This window comes from Mandrillus leucophaeus, unplaced genomic scaffold (genome assembly GCF_000951045.1).
Source record: "Mandrillus leucophaeus isolate KB7577 unplaced genomic scaffold, Mleu.le_1.0 Scaffold223, whole genome shotgun sequence".
Lineage (NCBI taxonomy): Eukaryota > Metazoa > Chordata > Mammalia > Primates > Cercopithecidae > Mandrillus > Mandrillus leucophaeus.
This window is the reverse complement of record NW_012102288.1, coordinates 3,438,308-3,464,674: the sequence shown is the minus strand read 5'-3', so window position 1 is coordinate 3,464,674 and position 26,367 is coordinate 3,438,308. Positions and strand designations below refer to the sequence as shown.

The following is a 26,367-nucleotide window of genomic DNA, read 5'->3' as shown; positions in this document are numbered from 1 at the left end:
ACTACAGGCGCCCGCCACCACACCCAGCTAATTTATTTTTTTCTTTTGTATTTTTAGTAGAGACGGTGTTTCACTGTGTTATCCAGGATGGTTTTGATCTCTTGACCTCGTGATCCGCCCACCTCAGCCTCCCTAAGTGCTGGGATTACAGGCATGAGCCACTGCGCGCAGCCAAAATGAGCAGTTTTTTAAAAGTATAACTTGTTTATGAAGAAATAGAAAACCAAATATCTTCAACATTAAAGAAATAGATTTAGTTTACACATTTCTCACAAAAAAAGCCAGCAGATCCAGATAATTTTACAGAAGATTTTTGACAAATATTTAAAGAACAGATAATTCTAAGCTTAACACAAATGCTTTTAGAGAGAAGGAGAACTTCTTAATTCTTTCATTTAAAAAGGCCAGTGGAACCAAAGTCACCATGAGAAAGAAAAACTATAGTCATTCTCACTTAAGAAGATATATGCAAAAATCCTAAAGAAGATATCAGTAAACCAGATCCAGCATTATATGAAAAAATAATTTGTTGAGCAAACAAAGTCAGATGACTGGACAGCACACACACACATATACCAGATCTGCTGGAATATTGTATACTAAGGGAAGTTCATATAGTCAGAAGCTGTGTCACCCATTGCCCATCACTTCCTGGGGAAGCTCAAAGGGAGGTAGTAGGGTTGGGAGCAGACATAGGGAGAAGGATCCTTTGGACTGTAGAGCTTTTATTAATAAGATGCATTATTAGGGAAATAGCAGGCCCTCCTTTGCCATGATCAAGGGCTGGAGTTCAAATTTTATGCCTGTTATAGCAGAAAGTTAGCCTTATTCCTGTTTTTCAATCTTAGTAATTACCAGTTAGGAGAACATCAGCGTACTTTTCATCCCCGTTGTGATCAGGGTTCTGTGACAAAGCTTTGTGGTTACAACTATAGGACGTGGCACTCTACTAGAACTGATTGACTCTTAAGATTTCCTTGGATGCCAAGCTGCAGGTAATCAATCTTTTTTTTTTTTTTTTTTTTTTTTTTTGGAGACGGAGTGTCACTCTGTCGCCAGACTGGAGGACAATCTTGGCTCACTGCAACCTCCACCTCCCGGGTTCAAGCGATTCTCCTGCCTCAGCCTCCCAAGTAGCTGGGACTACAGGTACCCGCCACCGTGCCCGGCTAATTTTTTATATCTTTAGTAGAGACGGGGTTTCACCATGTTGGCCAGGATGGTCTCAATCTCTTGACCTCGTGATCCACCCACCTCGGCCTCCCAAAGTGCTGGGATTACAGGCTTGAGCCACCGCGCTCGGCCCAGGGAATCAATATTAAACAAGTTAATTCTTAGTTCTCATGAAACAGTAAGACAAGACTGGAATTATTTCACAAATGCAAGATTGATTCTACATTTGGAAATTATTTATTCCCACATGAATGGATTATTGTCATCATCTCATTGACTGTCCCTGCCTCCTATCTCCAGGACTAGCTTACAGTGTCCTAATAGCAGTGATTACAACTGAAATGAAACCATTATTTATATAATTTTTTAGTATCTGTCTCCGTAAACAGAGTATTTTCTCCATGAAGTCAGGAATTGTATCTACAGTGTTAATTATTGTAATCCCAGTATTTAGCAGTGCACCTAGTACATGATGGTCACTAGTAATTGTTGGATGAATGGATAAATGGGTGGGAAGTTGAGCTAAATGACTTCGATCTTTCCTAGACCTAAGACTTTATCCTTATAGAAGGACATTTGTTCTTTCCTCCTGTAGTGATTTCTTCTAAGCATTAATTTGCTAAAATTAGTGATTTGTAGTGATAGTTTGAGCTGAATATGGGAGAGAGACTTTACAAAAACTTTATTATGTATGTGTCCTATCAACAGATGGAAATACACAGCCATGTGTTCTAGTGGGAATGTAGGGGAGACCCTGACTCTTGACCAGAGCAAAAGACTGCACTCCCTCAGGTTCTCAGGTCTTTCTTGACCCACTCATTCCTTCTTCTTTTCTCTCTAACACCATCTTATATTAGAGAACTTCCCTCAGTGTGTGCTGGAAATCTCTGACCAAGAAGTGTTGGAATGGTATACTGCTAAAGACTTCATTGTTGGGAAGTCACTCACTGTCCTTGGAAGAACTTTCTTCATTTATGATTGTGATCCATTTACTCGACGGTATTACAAAGAGAAGTTTGGAATCACTGATTTACCACGTATTGATGTGAACAAGCAGGAACCACCTCTGGTAAAACAGGTAATCAGATAGTACTTCTTAGGGTGGTGAGAAAACTATTTTTTTGAGGTAGAAATTTAAGAAAAAGAAAAAAGACTTCTATGCAAATATTCGATAAATAATGGACAAAGTATATGTAATACAGTAGTTCACAAAAGAAGAAATACAAATGGCAAAAAAATTATGAAAAGATCCTTAATGTAACTGATAATCAATGAAATAGAATGAAAATAATGATGTTTTTGGATCTGTTCAATTTTAAAAGATTCACGATATTCAGTGTTTGCCCTATATGAAGAAATGGGAATTTTCATATACTGTTTGTGGGAAAGCCAATTAGAGTAAACTTTCTGAAGGGCAATTTGTTGTCTATTTTATTTTTATAAATAAATAACATATATATTTTCTGGCTGGGCACAGTGGCTCACGACTGTAATCCAGCACTTTGGGAGGCCAGGGCAGGCGGATTACTTGAAGTCAGGAGTTAGAGACCAGCCTAGCTAACATGGTGAAACCTTGTCTCTACTAAAAATACAAAAATTAGCCAGGTGTGGTGGTACGCACCTGTAATCCCAGCTACTGGGGAGGCTGAGGCATGAGGATTGCTTGAACCTGGGAGATGGAGGTTGCAGTGAGCTGAGATCACGTCATTGCACTCCAGCCTGGGCAACAGAATGAGTGAGAGTCTGTCTCAAAAAATACATAGCTATATCTGTTTCGATATACATATTATAAATCATTATGGTTTATAATATATATGATATTGGATATATATGATGATAGGACACATACATAATATGGTTTATATTATGATACATAGATATAGATGTATCTCATATCTTTTACCTAGAAATATACTTTGGGAACTCTAAAAACATGTGGAAGAATGTGTATTGTAGCATTATTTATTTAAAAAAGTGTGAGGAGATTGACAAAATAAATGATATCCATTCATGAAATGGATGTATGAAAATACATCTATTCATACAATTAAAAGATAATTAAAATACACCCATTCATAAATTAAAAGACTACTGTGTGTGTAAAATATCACTGGGCCCTTTCTCCTCAAAAGAAAGGCATGAATAAAATGATGAAATGATTGAGTGCTTCCAGCCAGGGCCCTGCCTTCCCCTCCAACAGCTGCTCCTCTTGCTTGCACTTGGCCTCCAGTCGTACTGGGTTCTGTGCTTCTGCCAGTACAGCATCTTGTTTTACTCCCAGGAACTTTTGCTTATGCTCTTCCTCCTTGAACCACTTTTCTGTTGTTCTTACATGCAGCTCTTTTTTATCCTCCAATACCCAGTGTAGGCTTCCTCTCCAAGAAGTCTTTTCTAAAGCTCCAGGTAGGGCTAAAAGCCTTTCGTCTCTATTCCTGGGGTATTCTCTGCCTCCTTCCACTAGCACTTCTCTATTATATTAAATTATTTGCTAGTGAATCTTTTGTACTAGATTGTAACTCCCTTGAGGTCGGAGACTATGTCCTACTCATCTTTCTCTCCTAGTACCTGATACAGTGCCTAAAAAATAGGAGGTATATGTTTCTTGAACTGGACTGAAGAAAATTGGCTATGAAGGTGTTCTGCAAAAAAGAAGTGGTGTCTTAGGCAAAACTTTTAGAAACAATGTTTTATAGAAACGATTACAAAGAAGGATTTGGATTTTGGTATGCTGTGAGTTGCCAGAGGCAATACAATTTCTGGAAGGAAGTGTGGGTGATAATACCTCTTGCTGTCAGTTTTTTCTCTGGTAGATTTCTTTTATCAATGATGTGTTAATTGATTAAGAATGATGATAAACCCTCTCCTTGTGTATATGGATTGTGAAAAGAAAAATAATTATGATAAACCCTCTACCCCCAAGTTTTTTGGCAGCAGTTGATGCAGTATACAGGGGAAAATAGCATGGGATCAGATTTAGATTTTGATCAAGGGAACTATTTTACCTCTTCAGTTTATAGATAAGGATGGTTGTCTAACCAGGAGGTAGAGTAGTGAGAGATTGCAACATAGTGATGCCCTTTGCTTAGTGAAAGGACTTCGACTTTTTTTAAAAAGACTGGGTCTTGCTTTATCTCCCAGGCAGGAGTGAGTGGTGCAATCTTGGCTCACTGCAACCTCCACCTCCCAGGTTCAAGCTATTCTCATGCCTCAGCCTCCCCAGTAGCTGGGACTACAGGTCGTGCTACCACACCCAGCTAATTTTTGTATTTTTAGTAGAGACGGGGTTTCACCATGTTGGCCAGGCTGGTCTGGAACTCCCTACTTCAGGTGATCCACCCGCCTTGGCCTCCCAAAGTGCCAGGATTACAGGCATGCGTCACTGCACTGGCCTGATCTATTTTTGAGCCAATGAAAGCTTTTGAGTCTTAGAATACCTCTGTTCCCCACCTTTATTACTATCTTTTTTTTCTCCTAACCTATCTTGAAGTAAAGAAAAGAGAGGGAAGCCCTGTATAAAGAGCAGAGGGAACTGAAGATCTACTGTAGATTTTAGTTGGTTATTTTGCTCTATCCCAGCCCCTATGTATGATAAAACTAATTTTATATAATAAAACATCTATACATTTGGCACATCAATTACAGTATTTGGTCAGTTTCTTTCCCGTACTTTCTCTATAATAAATAGCTCTATAGTAAACAAATTCCATCTGTCCATGAAATTTGTTGGAGATAAATAGAATGCCAATTACTAATCAGCAAACACTTTTTAGTCATTACACCTCAGTCGTTTTAACCCTAAATAACATAAATGGAAACCAGGCATAGGAATTTGTGGCAGAGTCTAGAGGGATAAAGCTAGAGCCAAGCCAGTGGAGGGATAGAAGTAGGTATGAAATGGATATATTCAATTCGAGAGGCATGGCACTTGTAAGTCAAGCTTCTCTGCTAGATCAGGAATTAGTAAACATAAATGCAATAGCCAGATGTGTTTTCTGTCAGGCTGGTTCCATCTGGAGGCATACTGGTAGGGAAAAGAAAGAAACCAGAATTAGGAAAGCTAATCTGCTGTGGAGATGGCCCCTGAAAGCTGTATCTGAAGGTTGTGGTACTCTTGGGTTCTATGTATACTACTAGCTCAGTTGAAGATGTCCAGACAGAAACTGTGGTAAGTGGATCGTATGAGCGGGAGTATCTAGGAGTGATGATATCCATAGTCAGATGAGTGTTCATCTAGTTTACAACAGGACCCACCCAAGCAGTAGCTTGAAGTATGAGAAACAAGATGCCAGGATACCATGCATACGGACTGATATTTAGGGAAGGTCTTTATTCCAGGCAGGGAAAGTGAGGTATATTCAGGAAAAACAGGTAGTCTGTTAAAATACAATAGGAATTTGAGAAGAAGGCCCAGAGGCTTTATAGCTACCTTCTTATTGCAAAATCCTCAACCCTCAGTGACCTCCCTACTGGCACCCGCAGCCAGGATGCTCTCATTGTGTGTTGTTGGTATAAGTGCAAAGCAAGTTCAGATACCACCACTTTGCAGTTTGTGCCTAGCCTCCAGAGAAAACTCAATTGCTTAGCACGTAGGCCATCAGCTCAGGGTTCCTCTGCCCATAGTAACCTGTAAATTCACTGAGTAGTGGTTTTGCAATTGAAGCAAATTAGGTCATTTTCCATCTGCTAAATCTACTAGTCATATTCTAGCCATGACTACCACATTAACTACAGTCCCAACAAGTGATTTTGGGGTCAGTGTTCCAAGTAGTATGCCGTGGACAAATTTAATAGTCCTTTGTTGTTGAAGAAATACTCTGTTATGGATGGTACTAGGGACCATATGGACTTACTTATTAAAGTGCCTGAAAATAATATGTAAAAAGATTTTGTGGAGGTATATACAAGAGAAAATGTGTGCTACAAGCTGAATTTCCTGAGAAAGCATAGCAAAGAGGAGTCAGGAATAAATAACCCTGCCGATGTTTGCCTATCATTAGATGAGGAGGAGGAAGACTTAGTCTTTGACCTAAAGTTCTTAGGGAAATAAATCTTAGCATCCTACAGTGATGCTTCAGGCTCTTCATGGAGCCTAAATGAAACATACAAGCTCAACCTATATCTTCACGCAAACTCATTAAATAACCTTTGTATCTGAAAAATAATTTCCTAAATTGAACTTTTTCATGAAGAAAGGGGGTCCTGTGTGGAAAAGGGATCTGAGTTCTCAGAAAACTATAGCTGTCATCCTGTTCTGTGAGGCAGAAATTAAGAAATAAAAAGATTAGAAATATGGATGTAAGTAGGAGAAAAAGTAGCTTGAATCAAGTTCTTACCACCGTTCCCCTATCACACATACACTCACTCACTCTCTCTCTCTCTCACCCTCTCCCCCTCCCTCCCTCCCTCACTTCCTCCCTTCCCCCCATCCCTCTCTCTCTCTCTTACTTTGGGTGAACTGAGGAAACAGTTTCCAGGTCTGCTAGGGTGAGGTCCACATCCTAGAGCAAAGAAGTCATAGAACCATGCTAGGATGACTACAGGGTCATTTGCATTGGGACTGGGGTGGGACTAGGTCCTGCTTTTGTAGTAAGGGGTCAGTTTACATCAGCAATAGTTTCTCTCTAGCCCTGAGAGTTACTTTAGAGCATCATCACTTACTTCTGTGATCACTGAACATGATGCAAAATCCACAAAGAGGAAGGGGATAAGTTGTTTTTTCTGACTGTATTTGTTTATATAGAAAATATATTTGAATAAGTTTATTTTCTAGAGTTTTTTTCATTAAACTTATAGTTACCTTTAATGTAATTTTAACACAAGTAGCATTTGCCTTACATCTTGCTTCCTATATATCTCCAGGAGTTGCCTCCTTATAATGGTTTTGGGCTAGTGGAAGATTCTGCTCAGAATTGCTTTGCTCTCATTCCAAAAGCTCCAAAAAAAGATGTTATTAAAATGCTGGTGAATGATAACAAGGTGCTTCGTTATTTGGCTGCACTGGTGAGGCTAATTTTCATATACTAAAGATTATCTTCTATCTCAGTACTGTGTAGGATTGTTTATTTTGTCTGTAAGCTATAGATTAACAACTGTCAGAGTTATGTGTTGACTCAACCAACCATTGTATCTAGTACCCAGCCTTCAGGGAGGTTGGATAGTATTAAGTATGGTGCCCCTGAGCTAAGACCTAGATCAAGTCCTATCTCTCCCAATAATCTTTCTTAGATCATTAATCTGTCACTCTTAACACCTCAAATGTTGACAGACCTTTTGCCTCTTTTGTTAAGTAACTATGAAATTGCTTAATATTCAAACCATGTGTGTATCTGTGCAGCTTTTTAGTATACTGTGATTTCCTTGAGGTTAGGGACCATGTCTTAGTAAGTTCTGCATTTACCTGTGATATCTTGCCTGATATCTTGAGAGGTTATGTGACTAATAGTTAAGAGCATGCAGTTGGAAAAAGACATACACTCAAGTTCTGCATATCTCATTAATTAGCTGAATTGTATGAGATAAATTGTTGATAGAAATTCAAAGTATAAGGTCTTTAAAATGGAAAAAAAATGTAGACTAGGAACCTAACCATTTTATTAGAAATATGGACATAAATAGCAGAAGTTGAAATAAGTTATATCTGGGAATAGGAATTAGGAGCTGCGGGTAGGAGGTGTCAGGTGACTTTTCAAACTACATACATGTATTTGAAAAGATAAAAACTAAGGTAAAGACAACTGAATAATAGATTTTAGAAAATGATTGTACAAAGCTTTAAATAAAAAGGGAGTGCGGGCTAAAAACAAAATTTTTAAAGAAAACAACAAAACAGCAAAATGTAGGCCAACTAGAGCACTCTCCATAAGAATTCTGACCAACAAAGGTTTTGTAGTACTAGATTCTTTCAGTTACTGTTAAAATTCAAGCGTCTTGTCAAATTATGATATGGTAACTGTAACTCCTTAAGGGCAGGAATCATGTCTTTCTAGACTTTGTGGGTACTCATTAACTGCCCGTTCAGTAGGCAAAATAATTTTTTTCTGCACACATTATCCATGAGTAAGGCAATACAATATTTTACCCATTTTATGTTTCAAAACTTAAGAAACAGAAAGGCTAGTTATCTTGTCCCAGATCCAGTGCTGCTTAGACAGGGGTAGGACTAGAACTCAGCCTTCTGGCTTTCAACCCAGTATTCTTTTGATAAAGAACTAGTTTAATACTTAGGATTAGAAAAGGGAAAGGAACTCATATGGGTTTGTAAACTGCAAAATTGTAAGCTTACCTTTGATACATGAAAAACCTGGAAAAATTAATACAAAGTTGATTACAAAAATGGCTATGAATAGTGTTAGATATTGCTAACTAAGGAGAAAGGATAAATTTCTTTTGATTGCAGCCTTCTGTACTCACAAACAACCTGGTCAAACATGATATATCACAAAAAGTTAAAGTGTTTGCAAAGGACTTCTATTCCTAGCCATGATAGACCGGATAATTTGGATCAGCCCTCTTGCTGAGGGGGGGTGTGTGTGTGCGCGCGCACGCGTATGTGTATATGTATGTGTATGTGTATGTGTGTTACCACTTGAAGGTGCTGAACAACTAGCAAGATGTGAAGAATCACAGAACAAGAACCAGGGAAACAATGAGAACCACAGAAGTGAACCTGACATTTGGGGCCATTTTTCCGCTAGGCGCATTTGCTGATTTCAGAAGACCCACCTGTGAGGACAAACATTGGAATCTATTTAGGGCCTGTCAAAGGCAGAAGCTCCTGGTAAACCCTCTGTGCTTCAGTCTGTCTGTAGCTAATCTTTGAAGGGACTGTTGTCTGTCTTTGAATTATAGTCCCTGATTGTCTCAGTTTTACAGATCAGATTAAGGTGATCCTGGATTCTAATAACCCCAGGTGACTGTCAGAAGCAAACAAATTCTCTGCAGATTACATCATTTTCGGCTTCAATTTATTTCTAGAATTTTAAAAATACAATGTAACAATATTAATAATACAGTGTTCAGAAACAAGACAAGATAATATAAAGTGACCAGAAATAAGAGACTGTAGAATATACCTATAGGGACTTCAGATACTGGCATTATGAAACTTAAACTTAAGCCAGGAGCAGTGGCTCACACCTGTAATCCCAACACTTTGGGAGTCCAAGGAGGGTGGATCACTTGAGATCAGGAGTTTGAGACCAGTCTGGCCAACATGCTGAAACCCCATCTCTACTAAAAAAATACAAAAATTAGCCAGGCATGGTGCCATGCGCCTGTAATCCCAGGTACTCAGGAGGCTGAGACATGAGAATCACTTGAACCCGGGATGCGGAAGTTTCAGTGAGGCTAGACTGCATCACTATACTCCAGCCTGGGTGACAGAGCAAAACTCCGTCTAAAAAAAAAGTGAAATGAAATGAAATAAACAATTTAAAAAATTTAAAAAGCCTTTGTTTACCATGTTAAAGAATAAGATTGAGATTTTCAGCAAAAAATGAGAAATAAGCCAAAAAAGTCTGTTTCAGTTTTGAAAAATCATCACATTAACAGAATAAAAGAGAAAAATTAGATTTTGAAAAGCATTTGCTAAAATCAATCTGATTTAAAAATAAAACTCACATATACCCCTGAACCTAAAATAAAAGTTTAAAAAAGTAAAAAATAAAAGAAAACAAAACTCTTAATAATAAAAAAAGGAATAAAAAGGAGTTTCCTTAATCTGTTAGAGGGTATGTTGAAAAGTCTACTGCAAACAGCTTACTTAGTGATGAAATGTTGAAAGGGTGCTTTCTGAGATTAGGAACAAGGCAAGACTGCTATCACCCCTTCTGGTCAACATTGTTCTGGAAGTCCTAGCTGGAACAGTGAAACAGGAAGTGAATAAACAAGCATACTGATTGAGGAGGAAAAAATAAAATTGTCATTATCCAAAATGAACAATTGTATAGTACAGAAAATAAAGAATCTGCCTTCTGCATTAGGGAAGTCAATATACAAATAGCAACGAAGAAAACATAAAGTTAAAAAATACCATTTACCATAGCATCAAAAATATTAAATTCCTAGGTATAAATTAAATTCCTTGGTATAATATTTTAGGTGCTATATACAAAAGATATGCTACATACAAAAGGTATGTGTTACATATCTTTTAGGTGTTACACACAAAAGATATGTTACGTACAAAAGATATGTAACACCTAAAAGATATATCTTTATCATACAAAAGATATGTGATATCTTTTACATACAAAAGATATGTAACACCTAGATGTTACATACAAAAACACTTTAGGTGTTATGTATCTTTTAGGTGTTATATACAAAAGATATGTAACAGCTAAAATATTATTGAGAGAAAATTAAGAAGACCTAAATAAATGAAGGGATATACCATGTTCATTGGTTAGAAAATTCAGTATTACAAAAATATTTTCCCAAAATTGATCTATGGTTTAAAAGTAATTACAGTCAAAAAATCTAAAAATGTTTTTATTTTTACAGACAAATTGATTCTGTAATTTAAGTGGAGAGGCAAAGCACCAGGAATAGCCAAGATACTCTTGGAGAAGAGCAAGATCAGTGGATTTTGCTCACCAAAATATCACTCCGTATTAAAAGTTACAGTAATTAAAACAACATGTTTTTGGTGCAAGGATAGACAAACCAATGGAATAGAATAGACACCCCAGGAAAAGACATATGATAAATACAGCACTGCAGAGGGGCTGGGAAAGGAAGATGTTTCTAATCAATGATATCAGAACAATTAGATATTCAAAAGAGAAGAAAATTTGACCTCCATCTCACACCAAAAGTGGCAATCAAGTCTAGGTAGATGGAAAATCTAAATGTGAAAAGCAAAACAATAAAACTTCTTAGCAATAAATAATCTTAACATTATAGTGGGGGAAGATTTATTTAGTGGGATACAAAAAAGCAGTCATGTTTTTAAAATGGATAAATGGCCAGGCACAGTGGTTCATGCCTATAATCCCAGCACTTTGGGAGACCAAGGCGGGCAGATTGCCCCAGCTCAGGAATTTGAGACCAGCATGGCCAACATGGCGAAACCCTGTCCCTACTAAAAATACAAAAAACTAGCTGGGCATAGTGGTACATGCCTGTAGTCCTAGCTACTTGAGAGACTGAGGCAGGAGAATCACTTGCGTCTGGGGGGCAGAGGTTGCAGTGAGCTGAGATTGTGCCTCTTCACTTCAGCCTGGGTGACAGAGCGAGGCTCTAAATAAAATAAAATAAAATGGATAAATTTGACTACATTAAGATGAAAACTTTCTGTTCTTCCAAAAAACAGCATTAAGAGTGTAAAAAAAGGCAAGCTTCAAGTGGGAGCAGATGTTTGATACAGAAATCAACCAAGATCTTATATTCAGAATATGTAAAGAACATTCTGAAATCACTTAGAAAAATGAGCAAGAAACTTGAACAGGCATTTCACAAAAGAGGATATCCAAGAGGCAACTAAACATATAAGAAGGGCTAGGTGCAGTGACTCACACCTGTTTTCCCAGCACTTTGGGAGGTCGAGGCAGGAAGATCGCTTGAAGGCAGCCTGGGTAATATAATGAGACCCTACCGCTACAAAGATAAAAAAATAAATTAATTGGGCATGGTGGCATGTGCCTATAGTCCCAGCTACCTGGGACACTAAGGCGGTAGGATCACTTGAACCCAGGAGTTCGAAGGTGCAGTGAGCTATGATCCTGCCACTGCACTCCAGCCCAGGCAACAGAAACTCTGTCTTTAAAAATGTGTACATATGAGAAGTTGCTTTGCTTTGTTAGTAACTAAAGAAGTGCAGATTACAGTCATAGTGAGTTGCCTCTACCCACCCATCAGAATCATTAATATGTTGATGAGAATATGGAACCATAGGAACTCTCATACTCTTTACTAAGAGAGTATACCCACTTTGTAAAACACTGGCATAATCAAATATACTAGATTGTGCTAAGGGTGCAATATATGTGTACCAAAAGTTAAGAATGTTTATAATAGCATAATTCATAATAGCAAAAATAGACCTAAATGTCTACTACAAGAGACTGGATAAGTTATGGCATATTTGTGTCATAATTTGATTTCTGTTCAATGAAAATCAATGAACTACAGCTACTAATAACAACATGGCTGAATCACATCAACATAATTTTGAATGTAAGAATCCAGACACAAAAGAATGCATGCATATTATGTAATTTGATTTATATGAAGATTAAAAAGCAGACAAAACAAAACTTTATGGATGTCTGCTTTATAGCAAAACTAAAGAAAACCATACAATTCAAGGCAATGGCCTGTTCGGTGGGGGAAGGATAGAATATTGATTGGGAGGTTCTGTCAGTGTTCTGTTTCTCAACCTGGATGGTGGTTATATGGTTGCTCACTTCATTAAAATTCTTTCGGCCATACATTTTGATATTTTTATTGTTGTTTTGGGGTTTTTTTGTAGTTTTCTCTCTGTGTTACTGTTCACAGTAAAAAAATTTAAAAGAAAGCCAACAGAACTATTAGTGAAGAAATAGTGGATATCTTCATGTGGGCAGGAAAAAAGAAGCGATATTCTGGTCATGGTAATTTTCAGATGTTTTCCCCTGACCTATTTGACGAAATAGAGAATGTATTCGTTAGACTCATCACAAAAGTTCTTGAGGAAGAAAGGGTGCTTGACAATAAGGGGAAAAGGTTTATGAGTGAGGTGGGGACTTCAAAAGAAAATATATGGAAATTCAAAAAGAAGGGAGTATGCTAGAGAAATGATCAGAGACAATTAAGTCCCATGGAGGTCAGACAAAGACACGGGATGTGTTCTGAGAAAACAATGTATACTAAGTTCTGATAGGCAATTGGTGCCTAAGTAAAAGTATGCTGGTAAACTCTCTGGGACTGAGAGTGGAGTGCTGGCTGAGAAACTTGGCAAAGCTTTGGAAGAGCATAAGAAACATCATCTGAACCGTGATCTTCAAAGCAGCTTAATGTCTTCCAAGAGATATGAAAGACAGTACCATCTGTGGTGTTTGTCAAGAAAATATTACAGCCTCTGTTTATTTTATTTACTATGAGTGCATTTGTTTTATAGCCTCTGATATTTTTGTATGTGCCTTTTAATGCACAAACTATATTTATATAGAAGAACATATGTTTAATTATTAATTCATTCAATAAATATTAAAGGACTACTCTGGGCTAGATATGGTTCTAGACACCAAAGGTACAGTGGAGAACAAGATAGACAAATATTTGCTCTCATGGAGCTTACATTCTAGTCAAATAAATACATTGTAGAAGGATAGGTAGTAACGTGCTGTAAAAAATAAAGCGAGACAGAGAATGATGGGAAAGGGGCTCATTTATATCAGCAGAATGGGGAAAGCCTCTCTGAAGAGGTCATAGCAGAGCAGAAACCAAAGGAATAGCTGAGGGAGCCAGCCAGGGGAATATCTGAGAGAGCTGCATGTAAGACCGAGACAGTGTGCAGTGAATGGAGGGCAAAAAGGTGGAAATGACAGGTCGGCAGCCAACCAGGGCTCTGCAACCAGTGGTATAACAAGGCCAGAGGAATGGGCTGATGGAAGCAGTCCAGGTAACAAGAAAGTATAGATAATAAGCTGCAGAGAATGTAAAAATAAAACCAACTAAAAGTTGGTCTGTTTCTTCTTCTTATCATTTGCCTGTATTTCTAAACAACATCAGTGATACTCATCCCCAAAGGGATGGCTCCTCCGTACAGTAGAATTTCAGTTAATAAATGTAAAAGAAAAGTGGGAAGTAGAAAAATTATCATTATGCACACACTGCTGTAATCACGGTTGCAGATAAGATCCAGCAATGGCTGCTAAAATTAGTGGGAAAACCTTTGAGGAGAAACGGGATTCCCATAATCTCAAAACATCTCCCGCAAGGTGTTTTGTAATTGCAAAGGGAAATACGGTAACTTTAAGAGAAGAAATCCAGCAGAAATCTTAACAAGTGATCAAGGTTAGTGTCATCCATAATAAGATATATTGACTTCATAAACTCCCTGGTATACACTAAAGACATGACATCTTTTCTGGGATACTTTTGCCAAAAATGCAAAAATGAGATGCATGAGGAACATTCAAGAAAATAATTGATCAGTAGTCTTCAAAAGTGTCAAAGTCATGAAAGAGAAGGGCAGATTGAGGAACTATCTATCACATATTGGAGGAGACTCAAGAGAAATAATAACTAAATGCAATGTGGGATCCTGGATGGGATCCTGAAACAAAAAGACCATTTGTCAGAAACAGGTGAAATTTGAATAAGGACTGTAGTTTATTTATTAATGTCATACTATTGTTATTTTCCTGGTTCAGATAATTGCACTAATGGCTATATAGGATGTTAACATTAGGAGAACCTTGGTGAGGGGAGTGAGAATTCTCTGTAATATTTATGCAGGTTTTCTATAAATGTAAACCTCATTCCCAATAAAGACAATAATTTTTTTTAAGTTTTATAGTACTCTTTCCTGCCATGGTAAACCATTACCATTGTCACTCCCAATGGCCCTGGTATGCCCCTGTTTAGAACTTTGTATTTTATTCTAAGTATGACAAGAATTCTTTGAAGGTTTGAGAGCAGAGGAGTGATATGATTTGATTTTTATTAACTATATTGTGATTGTTTAACATTTATATTTTTATTACATGGGTGTATAATCCAAATGATTTGGAAACTATTAGATGAGGGAATGATATGAGAAAATTATTTCACTAAGAGAAAAATCTAATGACTTCTTTAATAGATGAAGAACTATTATACAAACAATCCCATGGTCTTAATGAGAAGATGTGCTACAGTTACAGTATGAGTGGATTTTAGGAATAAGCAGAGCTGTATTAAGGTTTGTTGGAGCTGGAATTTCTTCCTTAGGGGTTGTGTGATCACTCTGCAATTTGATTTAGAAAAAGTCTTGTCTACAAGGTAGTTTCTCAGAATCACTTTCAATTCTTTGATTTTGTATTACTCTTATCCCCTCTTTTTAAATTTTTTTTTTTTACATTATGTATATACATTTGCTTAAAAAACAAAACCTTACTTAATCATCTTAGTGTTCATGAAGTTGAACATAATATCAGCCAACAGGTCTCAGCTAGCAGCCTGTGGTCAGAATGTAGCCCACATATATGTTCTAGTATACTGTGTTTGGGCTTCATGGTGCTTTAAAAGAGTTGGAGTCAGTACTTTAAAATCAGAGGTTTAAAATAGTAATCCACATTTTTATCTTTTGAAAAACTGAAAGATCTAGCAACATTGGGCCTACATTCTCACAAGGCAACAACTGAGTTGCGTTGGTGTGGCCTCCCTTGGGAAGCCTCCCTTAGATGAGGCATGTTCTTCCCAGAGATACCAGAGTTCCCCCATAGATGGTTTGTTTATATTGTAAGAACCCAGACTGCTTCATATATATCCTATACCTGGCCCCTGTAGGCATTTAAGTTTGCACATCTGCATAGACCATGAACCTTCATAATATCCTCTTTTCTTTACCTTTATAGGAATCCCCCATCCCAGAAGACAAAGACCGGAGATTTGTCTTCTCTTACTTTCTAGCTACTGACATGATCAGTATCTTTGAGCCTCCTGTTCGCAATTCTGGTATCATTGGTGGCAAGTACCTTGGCAGGACTAAAGTTGTTAAACCATACTCTACAGTGGACAACCCTATCTACTATGGCCCCAGTGACTTCTTCATTGGTGCTGTGATTGAGGGTAGGTCTAAATACAGTCCAGAATTTCCTACTGGCTGCCTGAATGAGTTCTTAGTTGGAATTTAATTCATTTTACCCTTGTAAGAAGCAATTAGATTATATTACAACTGAGATAAAGCTACTATCCTTGTATATATGGTATAATGTGTTAATTGCCTTCCTAATCAATTAAACTCTAAGTTGATTGCATTTGTTGGCTACAGATGTCGACAGTAAGTTTTGTAAATACTGAGCAAATGACTGCATATTAGTATGTCATTTAAAGAAAGCTCATTAGTTTCTGTCATAAATGCATAACTGTGAATTTATCATAGGAGGGTTAATACTATTTTACTTCTGATTGCGTGAGAGAACATCACCAAGCTAAGTGTACTGCTACCTTCTCTCCAGTATTTGGTCACCGGTTCATCATCCTTGATACAGACGAGTATGTTTTGAAATACATGGAGAGCAATGCTGCCCAGTATTCACCAGAAGCACTCGCATCAGTTCAGAAACATGTCCGAAAGCTAGAAGCACCTGCTTCAGAATCAGAAAGGTATGTGTTTGATTGCTAGGGTTTGGCATACTCAAGATATTCAGGAAGTAATTCTGACTTTGAGTAATCACATTTTAGATTTTCCGATTTCTCTCACCAGGTGGGAATTATTAGACATAAACAGAAGGTTCCCTGTGTCAGTGTAATAACTAGTAATTTATAACTTTTTCAACTTTATTTATTTAGCAAATACAGTTGCCCCTTGAACAGTGTGGGAGTTAGGGGTACCAGCCTTTCTGCACAGTTGAAAATTCATGTATAACTTTGACACCCCAAAACTTAACTACTAATAGCCTACTCTTGACTGTAAGCCTTACTGATAAACAGTTGATTAACACATATTTTCTATGTCGTATGTATTGCATCCTGTATTCTTACAATACAGTAAGCTAGAGAAAATGAAATTAAGAAAATCGTAAGAATGAGAAAATTATTTACTATTCATTAAGTGGAAGTGGATCATCTTAAAGGTCTTCATCCTCATCTTCATGTTGAGTAGGTTGAGGAGGATGGGTTGGTTTTGCTGTCTCAAGGGTGGCAAAGCAGAAGAAAATTCAGGTATCAGTGGGCCTGTGCAATGCAAATTCTTGTTGTAAGAGGGTCAGCTATAATTATTAAATGCCTACTATGTGTCAGAGACTATCACCAGGCCCTTGGACTTTTATCGGTAAACAAAGTAGACAAGAAGTTGCCTCCCACATTGAGTTGACCTTCCAAGCAGCAGGAAATAGACAATAGCACAAATAAATTATACAGTATATTGGGTGATGAATGCTGTAAAAAATGGAGCAAATTAAGAGTAACAAGTGTTTCTGGAGAGTGGCAGTAGGTTGTGAAGGTAGGTCGGGGTATGTGGTTGTACCTTGAGGTGACACTGAACAACCACTTGAGGGGAGTTAGCTGGGTGGATTTCTGGAGGAAGTGCTTTTCAGGAAGAGGAAATGGTGCATGCAAAGACCCTAAATGCTAGCATATCTTACTTACAGTACTCAACGAACATTGGGAAGAAGTAGGCCAGTGAGGGTAGCTGAAATGGAGTGAGTGAGAGGAAGAGGAGTAGGAGATGGAATTAGAAAATTAACAATGGGCTAGATTGTGTAGGACTTACTAGGTATTTGGAAAGGTGCTGGCTTTTTTCTCTGAATGAAATGAGCCTTTGGGAGCAGGGGCATCTGAATAGAGAAGTGGCAAGATTTGACATATATTTTAAAAGAACTATTCTAGCTGTTGTGTTGAAAATAGATTAGGAGAGAGATTTGTTAAGAGATTATTGCAGTATTCCAGGCAAGAGATGGTGATGTCTGGGCCCAGGATGGTGGTATCAGTGGAGGTGGGGAGAAGTGGTCTGATTTGGATATATTTTGAAGGTAGCACCAATTGGACTTCAGACAGATTTTCTAGGGGATGTGAGGGGAAAAGAATAGTTAAGGAGGACTCCAAGATGTTTGGCCTGAGCAACTGGAAGGAAGAAATTGTGATCACCTGAGATGGGGAAGATGCGGGCTGTGGGTAGAACAGTTGCCTTCTTTGTTGGTTGGGGTTGTGATTTCAGTTCTGGATATATTGTATATTAGGTTTAAGACAGCCAAGTCGAGAACGTATAGTCTGTGGATATGTAAATCTGGAGTTTGAGTGAGAGGTCTGGGCTGGCGATATAAATGGGGGAGTTGTTGGCATATAGTGATGTTTTAGGCTGTGAGACTGGATGACATCTCTCTCTGTCTCTCTCTTGAGACAGGATCTCGCTCTGTCACCCAGGCTGGCATGCAGTGCTGGTAGTGGAATAATAGCTCACTGCAGCCTCAAATTCCTGAGATCCTCCCACTTCAGCTTCCCAAGTGGCTGGAACTACAGGTGCATGCCACCATGCCCAGCTAATTTTTAAATTTTTAGTAGAGACAGGGGTCTCAGTTTATTGCCCAGAATTCCTGGACTCAAGTGATTCTCCCTCCTTGGCCTCCCAAAGTGCTAGGATTACAGGCATGAGCCACTGTTCCTGGCCTGGATGAAGTCTCTAAAGGAGTTAGTGTAGATAAAGAAAAGAATGGCTCCAAGAACTAAGCTCTGGGGTCCACCAACACTTAGAGTTAAGGAAACTGAAAAGGAAAACCAATGAAGCAGGAAGAAAACCAAGTGAATGTGGTGTCCTGGATGCCAAATGAAGAAATTACAGGTAGTTCCTTGTTTACATGGTAGCGTAAGACTGTAAAAAATACCATGCAAAACAATTTTAATAATCAAAGGGAAAATGTACAATTGTTCTGTGCCCTTTAAAAATTTTTGTCACTGCCAGGCACGGTGGCTCATGCCTGTAATCCCAGCACTTTGAAAGGCCGAGGTAGGCGGAGCATGAGGTCAGGAGTTCGAGACCAGCCTGACCAACATGGTGAAACCCCATCTCTGCTAAAAATACAAACAAATTAGCCAGGCATGGTGGTGCGCACCTGTAATCCCAGCTACTCAGGAGGCTGAGGCAGGAGAATCACTTGAACCCAGGAGGCGGAGGTTGCAGTGAGCCAAGATTGCGCCACTGCATTCCAGCCTGGGCAACAGAGCAAGGCTCCGTCTCAAAAAAAAAAAAAAAAAATTTGTCACAACATTAAAAACTTTGATGGTTATAAATGTATAAGAACATGAAAAAATAGTAAAACTAATTTTTACTTAGCACACTGAAATTTAAAACATTGATGACATTAAGAATTAAAGTGTTTTATTGCTTTATAAAAACTTTATCAAAAGTGGTTTGAGCGGCACTTGCCTACTTCTCATTGTATAACTTATGATACAGAGTGAACATCTGTTCTATGCCTTGGTGAATTGTCATACTCCTGTTTAAGATGGATCAACTTCCAACATTTTATGATTTTTGCTTTCAATGTTATAAAATATCTCTTAGACTTCCTTTAATGAGAATGAAATATCTCTGAGAGTTCTTTTAATGTGAAGCATTTTACAGGCATCTGGGATATCTTCATTCTTTTCATTACAACCACTTTTCTCATTTGTGTTGATAGGTTTGCCTTCACCAGTTTCCACTGGCTGCACATCTAGAGTCTCTTGAAAGGCAGCTGTGTCGACATTCCTACAGTCAGCTTTCTCTTCTGTAACTCCATTTATATTTGACTTGAATTCACTTCTTGCATCTTTGCTGTACTTTCATCCTTATTGGCCAATTCTCTCTTTTGATTCTCCATTTTTGTAAAATACAGTTTGTGTATCACTGAGAGACGAGGAGGCAACATAGCTACACACTTTACTGTCTGCGCGAACTATAAAACAAATATACAGTGACCAGTCACAAACAGACTTTGAAAGAAGTGATGTAATTGTCACTGATGGTGATATGCATCTGTTTAATTACATTGTGGTTAGTGGACTAAAGTCCTGACAGATAAGTTTGTACTTTATGCAGTTACTCATAGTTAATAACTGTGTTGACTGAAATTTGAACCATGTTGTTGGGGGAATGGATTATTTTACTAAATGGTAGTAGTCGAAATTCATGCATCTTGGAACTGTGCAAACTGAGAAATGCCTTCATATCGAGGAAGACAGACTTGATGGAGGACAGGTGAGCTTCAAAATTAGGGCTCAGCCAGGGAGAGTTACTGGCTTTTCCCAAGAAAGAATTCCAGGGAGAGCTGGTGCTGTTAAACAGCAACTGTTTTTAAGCAACAGTGTACAGCAGCAGCTGAGGTTCTGCTCCTTGTAGAGTAGGGATACCCCCTAGGCATTGTGCCCAGAATAGTAGCTCAAAGGCAGTTCTGCACTCATATTTATACCCACTTTTTATTATATGCACATTAAGGTGCAGTTTATACAGAAATTTCTAGGAAAAGGGTGGTATCTTCCAGGTGTTCGTGTCGTTGCTATGGAAAGGGGTGGTTACTTCCAGATGTTGTCATGGCAATGGTAAACTGATATGGAGCACTGGTGGGCATGTCTTACGGAAAGCTGCTTCTGCCCCAGACCTATTTTAGCTAGTCCTCAATTTGGTCCTGTGTCCGAGCCGAGCCTCCAGAGTCGAGTCCCACTTCCAACCTCAGAATGATTCATTATATCAAATGGGAATTTAGCAATATTAAGGGAATTGGGGACCTTGGAGACCTTAATGAGGAGTTTCAGTGGAATGGGAAGACGGGGAAAACCTGATGGCAGTAGATTTAAGAGAGAGTGGGAGAGAGGAATTCTGGATCAGAGTGGAGACTACTCTTTTGGAGAGGTTTGGTGCAAAGGACAACGGAGAAATGGGGCAGCAGCTGGCAGAGAAAGTGAAGTCAGGAGAAGGTCTTGTTTTATTTTGTTTTTGCTTTTGTTTTAACATGGAAGAAATCGCATGTTTGTATGTTAATGGGAATGATTCCATAGAGAAGAAAACATTGATAAGTGTGTGACAGAGCAGGGAGAATTTCTGGAGTTTGTGAGAGGATGGGGTTTAAGTGGAGGAATTGGCTTCAGATAGAAGCACCAACCATTCACCTAGGGCAGTATTTCTCAAACTTTTGGGTCTCGAGACACCTTTATACCCTTAAAAATTATTGAGGGCCCCAAAGAGTTTTTATGTGTTTGTATCTATTGCTATTTAGCATATTAGAAATTGTATCTGAAAAATTTTCAAATATTAATTTATTTTGAAAACAATAAACCCATTTCATGTTAACACAAATAACATAATTTTGTGGGGGGAAAAAACCCTATATTTTTACAAACAAAAATTGAGTGAGAAGAGTGATAGTGCTTTACATTTTTGCAAACCTCTTAATGTCTGACTTTAGTAATAGATGATGACTGGATTTTCATGCGCTTTTGTATTCTGCCTGCTGTGATAGCCTGTGTTGTGTGACCTTTGGAAAACTCCATTGTGTACTTGTGGGAAAACAAGAGTAAAAAGATAAATAAATGACTAAGTATTATCACAAGAATAATTTTGACTTCACAGACCCCCAGAGGGTCTTGGGAACCTCCACAGGTCCTGGGATTACTCTTTAAAACCTTGATCTAGGGCAACAGGCAAAAGGCAGGCAGGATATGTGGGTTCAGATGCTGGTAGCTGTGTAGATATTGGAAGGCCCTTGTGATTGTTTCCTGATAGTAGTGCAGTAGAAAGAGTGAGGATAGAGGGAGATATTGGAGGTTTCAGGAGAGAGGAGAAGTTATGAAATGCTCTTTTTATTGAATATATAAATATCAACAAAATGAATATAAAATAAAATTTAAAACAGCATATATTAGCTACTTCTAAGGAAGAAAAAATATCCAAATATAATCCATATTCACCATGAATTGAAAAATGCATGTTAATTCCAGAGATGTTAAAATGTAAAAAAAAAAAAAAAATTGTCCCATTTCATGGACACATCTTTAATTTTAAAAAAAAATTGCCTCAGGACTTAAACAAATATGATAGCTGTCCAGGAGAGTGGGAGGCTGAACGGACTGGAGAAGCATAGTTTGGTGGTTGACTAGCATTAAAGACCCACTTCATATTCATAGTCATATATTTAATTCTAATACTTCCCAGAAGTTTTTTTCTGTAATTATCCCTTGTTTATGCAAATACCAGCAGACACTGGAAAGCTTCTTGCTTCAGCATACCACTAATTAAATCATCTTTCACATTTTTTTTAAATTTAGTAATTTAAGTTTTTAAAAATGCAGTAATGAGGAAAAGATACCACTGTGACTCTTAGCATATGATATCAATAAAAATAAGGAGAAATTCAAATTTTAGGTTGCCATATGGATATGGTTTGTTTGGCCCCACCAAGCCTCATGTTGAAATTTGATCCCCAGTGTTGGAGATGGGCCTCATGGAAGGTGTCTGGATCCTGAGGGCAGATCCATCATAAATGGCTTGGTGCCATTCTCATAGGAATGAGTTCTCACTTGTAGTTCCCATGAGAACTGTTGTTGAAAAGAGCCTGGCACCACCTACTCTCTCTCTCTCGCCTCTTCTCTTATCATGTGATCTCTGCACATGTCTGCTCTCCTTCCCCTTCCACCATGAAAGGAAGCAGCCTGACATTTTTACCAGAAGCAAATGTTGGTACCATGTTCCTTATATAGTCTTCAGACCTCTGAGCCAAATAAGCCTCTTTTTTTTTTTTTTAAATAAATTACCAGCCTCAGTTATTTCATAGCAACATAAATGGACTATGACATGGGTTAAGAGATCCATTGCCATTCTCATTTTGATGCTCACCCTCCCTTTCTTCTCTTGTGATGGGTCAGAGAGATGAGTTAGGGAAAATGCATGGAGATGATAAGAATCCACGGTCACATCTTTTGTGTTTCCTAGCTATTCTGCATTTAGCTCTTGACTCACCCATCTGATAAAGAATCCTGCTCTAAGGAAATGCAGTTACAAATATATTTTGCCACTCATTGCAGAGAGTCATGAAAGGGGATCATGAGTACTTATCAGACCAGTACTGTTTATGTCAATTGTCAGTTCCAAGATGATGAAATTTGGAGTTGGCCTTTTGCTTTCTCTGAGCCAGAAAATTAGAATAATGCACAGGTAACTGAGTATTAACTTCATCTCCAAGGTCTTAAATTCTCTTTGGGTTTGGGGTCCTCATTGCAGTATTTGAACTCAGACTTAAGGACAGCAAATGCACACACTTATTAACCCACCCTCCACAGGAAATCCACATGTGTGAATAGCATAGATACATACACACACTTGTTCATATGTATTATTCTTGTTCCATTAACATGCCCTTTTGTGCGCTTCAGCTTCAAGAGGACCCTACTCTCTTACTCAATGATCTTTTTAATCTTTTTCTTTTTTACTTCCAGCTACTTTTCCCATGAGAATTGTCCAAATATTCTCATTTCCTTTTCCATTTTCTTTAAGGAAATGGAAGTAATTTGGTTTCAAATATGAGATCAAATGATCCAATGTGGGCTTCATCAGTTTTCTCACCCTTCATCTTAGAATGTTTCTCTACTATCACTCTTCTTCTCTTTACCTTCTTTTGTCAGAGATAAGTAACTCCTCCTATTTCTTCAAATCTAATTCTTCTATTTTGTGTCTGTAACCACTTCCCTCCTGACTGCTCCAGAATCTTTATGACTTTTTTAAATGACTGCTTCATAAATTTCTTTCTTGAAGGTCATTGATTGTTTCCAAGTATAATGGACTCTTCTCATTTAGTCATTCATTCAGCAGATATTTGAGCTTATACCATATACCAAACCTTATATTAAATGCTTAGGCAACTATATAAGAGAATAGGGAGCTCATAATCTATTCTCCGAGAGCAAGGGTTGACAATTTTTTTTCTTTCTTTTTTTTTTTTTTAGTGAAGGGACAGGTAGTAAATAGTTTAGGCTTTATGGATCATACCTTCTTTGGCGTAACTACTCAACTCTACCCTTACAGCATGAAAGTAGCCATAGACAATATGTAAATGAATAGGAGTGGCTGTATTTCAATAAAATGTTATGTATAAAAAATAGGCAGCAGGTTGACTTTGGCCTGGGTGTCATAGTTTGCTGACCCCTTGGTCTAGTGTTCAGTTTTTCTGATCTGCATATAATATTGATTACTCTTTACCACCCCTCTTTTGAAATCCTCTTTTGAGTTCTGGAAACTCATTGGTAGTCCTACCTCTCTTAAAGCCTATTCTGTGTGTCTTTCCTACTTCTGTCTACTAGGTTGGCATTTCTCAAGGTCCTGTTTTTTGTCCTCTTGCTTGCCTTCTCTAAACTTTCTAGACATTGCAGTATCTGAATTGCTCTCCTGACCATTCTGCTGAATCTATTTTCAACATGTCTTTGTTCGTCTGAGCCACCAGCATCTCCCACTTTGTACAACTAAAAATGAAGCCATTGTCATTTTCATCTTTCTAACTCTTCCTTATTCCTTCTTTTTGCTTATCTGTCTCATTTTCTAAGTGGAGAACTTTGCCAGGATGCTCATAGCAAAGTATTCGAAGAGCACACAGAAAACTGTGACATCCCTCTTACCTCTGGAAGATTAGCCACTCTATAAAACACGTTCACTTTTATGGAAGTTAAGGAAGGTCATTGGAGGACTTGGCACAGAGTCTTCACCCAGCATGTTAGGACCTCCAGCCACCTCTCAGTTGGCAGTCCCTGTTGGGCATAACCAGCTGGCCCCTGTGTTTTCTTGTTGACCCATGTGAGCAAAGCTTGCCCTGTAACTTGCAGCTCTTTTCCAGAATGTGCCCTGACTTGGGCTTTGGCAATAAAGTAAGGGCTGTAACTTTAACTAGCTCTTCCTTAAACAGTACCACCTGTTGCTATCTATCTGTGAATTTACTCCATCTTACTCAAAGGCAGCAGATGCCATGGGCATTTTTCCTACTGTATAAAGGAGAATGGGAATCTGGCTTCTTCGGGAAAGGGAGAGTTATTGTCTGTTTCCCCAAATGATTGGATGATCACATTTTAACTTTATATGTTTCATGGCTCTAGTTCTTGGAAACACATGGAAGATTGAGGTTTGACTGCTTCCTGCCACTAAAATAGCTCCCTGGTGGTCATTCATAATTTAGTATATATGATTTGAATTACATTAATCAGATAAACATATTCTGCTTCTATAATGAATAATGCTAGAGAGCATTTAGATATTGGGGATTATTACAACAATTTTTATTGTTCTTGGCTTACTACAAAAGTAACACATGACCAGCATTTGAAAATTTAGGGAATAAAAATATAGGTAATAGAAATGGAAATAAGCAAAAATTTTTGAAAATCTTATAACTCAGAGATAACTACTTCTAATATTTTGTTTTTAAAGACATATATAAAGTGGAAAATTCTGTAATACTATTTTGCTTTTTTCACTTGATAGTCTATCATGAACCCTTGTGAAATGAAATATTTTAAGACATATATATGAAGGGACCAAGGAGAAGCTTTGCTCCTACCCCATCTTTCATGTACCTACTTCTTATCCTCCACTCCTCGTAGGTAATTACCTCTTTCATTGATTTTTTTGAATGTCTTTTCAGAGTTTCTTTAAATAATATAAACAACTTTAAGTACATACTCTTATTCCCCCACAACTTTTATAACACAAGGTAACACTCTATACATACATTTATGTCTTGATTTTCTCACTAAAAATACCTTTATACTCTTTCTGCAGCATTTTCAGTGGCTACAGTATTACTCCGTTCCTTTATTGTAGTGTAAATTATTTAATTCCCTATTTTTGGACATTTGGGCTATCTCAAAACAATCTTATAGATGTATCTTTGCATACAACCCATGATTATTTCCTTAGGATAAATTATTTGAGATTATTTGCTGGACTGTTGCTTCATGTTTCCAAATTTTTCCTGAAAGGTTATTCCACTTTATACCTTCCCCAGCAAGACTTGCCAACAGGTAAAAGGGGGAAATAAGTTAAAAAGAGGTTATTTGCAACAGTGAACTTTAAAAATATTATACACAAGAAAAATAAATACAGAAAAGCAATGGTAGATTGACAGTTTTCAAGTTATGGAAGGAGAGGAATTCAGTGAGAGGTGACTGGGCACAATTGAGAGAATATATTGGAACTGGAGTAGGATGTGAGTGCTAGTCTTGCCGCTGACATGAGATGTGGGATCAGTCACTCAGGTCTTCAGATGTGTTTTCTCATCACTGAAAGAGGGAAGAATGCTTACTGAGTTTATTTGGCCCATTTTGTTCTAAAAGGATTTATGAAGATGGAATATGAGGGAATCTTTCAGCTCTAAACTTTTTAATTTTATAACTGTACCTTCATTTTCAGAGGAAATAAAAATTGAGCCTCTACTTATTATTGAAGGGTTAGACCTCTCTCTTCCCAATACCCTGTGCTACTATTCTCTCTTAATTTCAGTAAATGCTAAGCCCAAACTTCTCACTCTACCTCACAGAGCAATCTCTTAGCTT

The 26,367-nt window shown here is 37.8% G+C and overlaps 1 protein-coding gene across 3 annotated transcripts in view; it reads left to right on the top strand.

Annotated features, from left to right (window-relative positions):
- EFHC1 (EF-hand domain (C-terminal) containing 1) overlaps positions 1-26,367 on the top strand; it is a 103,775-nt gene that overhangs the window by 43,114 nt on the left and 34,294 nt on the right. For all 3 annotated transcript variants that reach the window (XM_011981316.1, XM_011981315.1, XM_011981317.1), the window contains 4 exons: positions 2,031-2,251; positions 7,033-7,173; positions 15,717-15,930; positions 16,320-16,467. In XM_011981316.1, the coding sequence (XP_011836706.1) occupies positions 2,031-2,251; positions 7,033-7,173; positions 15,717-15,930; positions 16,320-16,467 (724 nt within the window). The remainder of the gene's footprint in view (positions 1-2,030; positions 2,252-7,032; positions 7,174-15,716; positions 15,931-16,319; positions 16,468-26,367) is intronic.